We start from the raw sequence: 5,000 nt of genomic DNA, 5'->3' as shown, positions 1-5,000 counted from the left end.
ATAAATAAAAATAAATAAAAAATAAATAAAAATAAAATAATATATTTAATAAATAAAGAAAAGAAGGGTTTAGCTGTTTCCTTATAAACCCTAATATAAAAAAGAAGGAAAAAAGTGTTGCATGCATCTAATTAATTAATTAATTAAATAATAATTAAATAATTAATAGATAACAATTAAATATATTTAATTAATTAATTAATTAATTAAACATTTAAAAGGAGAAGAAAATATTTATTCAGGTGTATACCCAGCTGTGTATTGCATGCATGCATGCATGCATGCACACACGACACGGCGCTGCATGCATGCATGCATGCATGCATGCAAAAAAAGAGGAAAACTAATGCTTTTTTTCCTTTTTTTCCCTTTTATTCTTTGAATATTCTATTTTATTACATCTGTTGTTGTTTTTCTTCGTGAGGCGGCGGCAGAGTCCCCACGCTGTCCGCCATACCAAACACAAAACCCTAAACCCTAAACCCTAAACCCTAGAAGAAGACCACGAAGAATATCTAAACCCTAAACCCTAGACTATCGAATGAGCGGGAGAAAGTGTCTCGATAAGACCTTTAAGGGTTTATATAACCCTAGGGTTACCTTTTACCGGATTTAATGATTTTTATGGTTTAGGGTTTAGGGTTTAGGGTTTAGGGTTTATAATGGATGAATTAGAGGTTAAGAATTTATATGCTGGGGATTATTATGCCACTTTATTAATAATTAATGGCATAAAAATTTTATTTAATTGTGGCATAACAGATACATTAGATATTAATCGTATCTCCTTATTATTACCGTAAACCCTAAACCCTAAACCCTAAACCCTAAACCCTAAACCCTAAACCCTAAACCCTAGATATCCCTTATTCTCAAACCCTAATTTGTATTTCCTGCATATAGACCATTATTTCTTGCATAATATAAAAAGGTATTATTCTTGTGTATATTATATAAACCTTGTTTTGCTGTTTGTGCTGTTTGTGCTGCTGCTGTTGCTGCTGCTGCTGTTGCTGCTGCTGCTGCTGCTGCTGCAGACACCTGGATGATATAGAAGCAGTTTTCCTTAGCCATGGGACTGTTGCTTATTGTGGGGCTTTGCCTCTGCTGCATAAGCTAAGATGGAGGTGCCCTAAAGGAGCAGCAGCAGCAGCAGCAGAAGCAGCAGCAGCAGCAGAAGATCTATTCCCTCCTATCTACTGTACGCATGCAGCGCAACATTTAGGCAAAGCAGCAACAGAAGCAGCATTGCTGTCAGCAACTCATTGCTGCTCAACTCGTGGTGCTGCTGCTGCTGCTGCAGCTGCAGCTGCTGCGTCTCCAGCTGCAGCCGCCGCTGCCGCAGCAGCAGCAGCACGGGGCACTACAACCCCATCAGCAGCAGCAGCAGCAGCAGCAACAGCAGCAGCAGCAGCAGCAGACGGGCAGCAGAGCAGCGGGCTCCCTTTTGCTGCAGCAGATGTAGATGCTGCATTTAGTGCATGCAATGCAATCTTCTATCATGAGACAATCCCTATACAAAAAAGAAGATGGCGTCCTTGCTGCTGCTGCAGCAGCAACAGCAGCAGCAGCAGCAGCAGCAACAACAACAACAGTAGCAGCAATACCAGCAGCAGTGACAGCAGCAGCAGCAGCAGCAGCAGCACTACTGACGGAGCCGGTGATGATGCTGGCACCGTATCTAATACAGCGAAGAGCTGCTGCTGCTGTAGACAGCAACAGCAGCAGCAGCAGCAGCAGCAGGAAGCAAGCGGTGTATATATAAGTTGCATACGTGCTGGCTTGCATGCGGGTGGGGCTGTCTTCTTATTAAAGACGGATCGTCTTAATGTTATTATTGCTATAGGACACTCTGTTGTACCTATGTGGTAAACCCTAAACCCTAAACCCTAAACCCTAAACCCTAAACCCTAATATTCATGTATTTATTTATTTTATTTATTTTTATTTATTTTTTTATTATTTTATTATTATTTATTATTATTTATTATTATCTGTTCACGTTGCTGCTTCTAATGTGCTTCTTGCTGCTGCTGCTGTTGCTGCTGCTGCTGTTGCTGCTGCTGCAGGCATGTTGATGGTGGCGAGTTGCTGCCTCTTAGCTGCGGGGCGCAGCCAATGATTGTTCCTCCTGAAGCAGCAGCAGCAGCAGCAGCAGCAACAGCATTAACAGCAGCAGCATCTCCTTCTCCTTGGTTAGGGGAGAGGCTGCGCTGCTGCCATGCTCTTATTGCTTCAGCTCCTGCTGCAGCAGCAGATGGACTGCCGCAGCAGCAGCTGCGCCTGCTGCTGCACCGTGCTGCAACAGAAGTGCTGAGGGGCAACACGGTTATTATTCCTGTCGACTTAGACGGTAGGTGTAAACCCTAAATTAGGGTTTAGGGTTTAGGGTTTAGGGTTTAGGATCCAGGGTTAATGTAGCTAATGTTATAGTATCTAATCGAACTATCTAGGGTTTACCTACTCCTAATTATTTCCTAGGGTTTAGAATTAATTTTTAGGGTTTAGGGTTTAGGGTTTGGGGTTTGGGATTTTTAGGGTTTAGGGTTTAGGGTTTGGGGTTTGGGATTTTTAGGGTTTAGGGTTTAGGGTTTGGGATTTTTAGGGTTTAGGGTTTAGGGTTTAGGGTTTGTGCAGGTTTATGCCTAACATTGGTGGCATATCTAGAGGCATTATGGGCTGCATGCAGCCAGCTGCAGCAGCAGCCGCTAGGGTTTGTGTCTGCTGGCAGCAAATCTTTCTTAGCAGCAGCAAGATTGCTGCTTGCTGCAGCAACAGCTCGTGCTGCTTGGGGTTTAGCTATACAGAGGAGGCAACATTTTATAGCAGGTGCAGCAGCAGCAGCAGCAGCAACAGGAGCAGCAGGAGCATCAGCAGCAACTTCTGCTGCTGATCTAGAGGCTGCTGCTGCTGCAGTAGACATTGCTGCTGCAGTAACACAAGGATCTAATTCCTCTCGTTACCCAGGCGCAACAGCAACAGCAGCAGCAGCAGCAGCTGCTGCTGCTGCTGCAGCTAGTGGAATCCGCAGCAAACTGCAGCAGCAGAGGCAGCAACGAATAGGCAGCTTGCAGTGTATATGCAGCAGCGAGGAATTAGAGGAATTTATTGCATGCAGCAGCATGCAAGGAAGAGGAAAGTTGCTTCTTGTGTCTCCTTTATCCTTAGATACAGGGATAGGAAGAGACACATTTGCTGCTGCTGCTGCTGCTAATTGCTGCTGTGTCTTATTCCCTAAAGAACCACCTGCAGGTACACCCCACAAAATCTCCCGCTGCTGCTGCTGCTGCTGCTGCTGCTGCTTCTGATGATGATGATGCTGCATGCGAAGGCTACTGCTGACAGTGTTGTTGCTGTTGCTGCTGCTGTTGCTGTTGGTGCTGCTGTTGCTGTTGCTGCTCCTGGACGCTTATGCTGCGGTGGTGCTATTGTTGCTGCAATATGTTGCTGCGGTTGCTGCTGCTGCGTAGGTACGACGGCTGCGGAGGTGTTGGCGGCATGCAAGGCCCCTGCTGCTGCTCCTGCTGCTGCTGCTGGTGCAGCACGGGGCCCTCATCGTAAGCAGCTGCTGCTGCAGCAAAGGAAGCAAGTCCCTCTTCCTGCTGATGCTCTGTATACTCTGTTTGAGGCAGAGAGGAAGGCAAGGGCACAGAAGAAGCAGCAGCGGCAGCAGCAGCAGCAGCAGCAGCAGCGGCAGCAGCAGCAGCAGCAACAGGCTAACGGTGCTGACGGCGTAGAGTCTCCTGTGCTGCTAAGCGAGCAGCAAACCCCGACAGACTCTAGCAGCAGCAGCAGCAGCAGTAGCAGCAGTAGCAGCAGGACGTCACCACGAGCAGCAGCAGCACCACCAGATTCGCCTGCTGCTGCAGCAGCAGCAGCAGCAGGAGACGGGGATGTAGATGATTCAAGCAGTGATGGATCTGCAGATGATCAACCTACTGCAGCAGCAACTGCAGCAGCAGCAGCAGCACTTGCTGGTGCTGGGGCAGAGCAGCAGCAGCAGCAAGAAGAGGAAGCAGAAGCTGCTGCTGCTGCTGCTGCTGCTGCAGTTAGCGGCGCCTTCCTTCCTCCCCGCTGCAGCTATGCGCAGCCCTCATTCAGCATAATACAGACACCAGCAGCATCAACAGCAGCAGCTGCTGCTGCTGCTGCAGCAGCAGCAGCAAGCCAACTCATGCAGCACACGACTTCCTTCGGGGACATCGAGGGACAGATAGCAGAGCAGCAAAAGCAGCAGCAGCAGCAACAGCAGCAGCAGCAGCAGCCCCAGCAGCAGCAGATCCTCGCCACTTGTGGGGCCCCACTAGAACCACACCTTAAAGAAGCCTGGCGCATGCAGACCTTGGTATGTGCTGCTGTTGCTGCTGCTGTTGTTGCTGCTGCTGCTGCAGTTAGTATTTTTGCTGCTGCTGCTGTTGTTGCTGCTGTTGCGCTGCCACTCACTACTAGGAAGTATTAGGGGTGCTGTTTCAGCAGGTCTTGCTGCTGTTATTTACTGCTGCTGCTGCTGCTGCTCCTTACTGCTGCTGCTGCTGCTGCTGCTGCTTGGGTGCAGGCTACGACACCTGTAGATCCTGGCAGGCAAGAAGAGGGCAGCGACGCGAGCGACACATCGGAAGGAGGCAGCAGCAGCAGCAGCAGCAGCAAGAGGAAGAGAGAGCAGCAGCAGCAGCACCATCATCTGTTGCTGCTGCCAGCAACTGTTGCAGCACAACGACTTGCTGCTGCTGCTGCTGCTGCTGTCCGTGGGGGGCCCCGCAGCCGCTTCTTGAAGTTTAGGGATTTAGCTGCTCCTGCATTGACATCTGCTGCTGCTGCTGCTGCTGCTGCTGCTCACCGCAGAAGCGCAGCAGAAGCAGCAGAAGCATCGAGACCCCACTGGCGACAACAGCTAAGGTACGCAGCAGCAGCAACAGCAGCAGCAGCAGCAGCAACAGCAACATTAGCAACAGCAAAACATAGTATATACAAGATATATGCGTATACAGCTGTCTGTACTA

The 5,000-nt window shown here is 48.7% G+C and overlaps 1 protein-coding gene across 1 annotated transcript in view; it reads left to right on the top strand.

The window, feature by feature from the left end:
- Positions 1 to 2,118: 2,118 nt before the first annotated feature.
- EMWEY_00033180 (hypothetical protein, conserved) overlaps positions 2,119 to 5,000 on the top strand; it is a gene marked incomplete at both ends in the record, with an annotated part of 4,762 nt that continues 1,880 nt past the window's right edge. The window contains 4 exons of the mRNA XM_013481832.1: positions 2,119 to 2,353; positions 2,638 to 3,075; positions 3,471 to 4,345; positions 4,556 to 4,896. Of these exons, the coding sequence (XP_013337286.1) occupies positions 2,119 to 2,353; positions 2,638 to 3,075; positions 3,471 to 4,345; positions 4,556 to 4,896 (1,889 nt within the window). The remainder of the gene's footprint in view (positions 2,354 to 2,637; positions 3,076 to 3,470; positions 4,346 to 4,555; positions 4,897 to 5,000) is intronic.

The sequence above is a fragment of the Eimeria maxima genome, genomic scaffold (genome assembly GCF_000499605.1).
Source record: "Eimeria maxima Weybridge genomic scaffold, Emw_scaff440, whole genome shotgun sequence".
Lineage (NCBI taxonomy): Eukaryota > Apicomplexa > Conoidasida > Eucoccidiorida > Eimeriidae > Eimeria > Eimeria maxima.
This window is presented reverse-complemented; position numbering and strand designations above follow the sequence as displayed.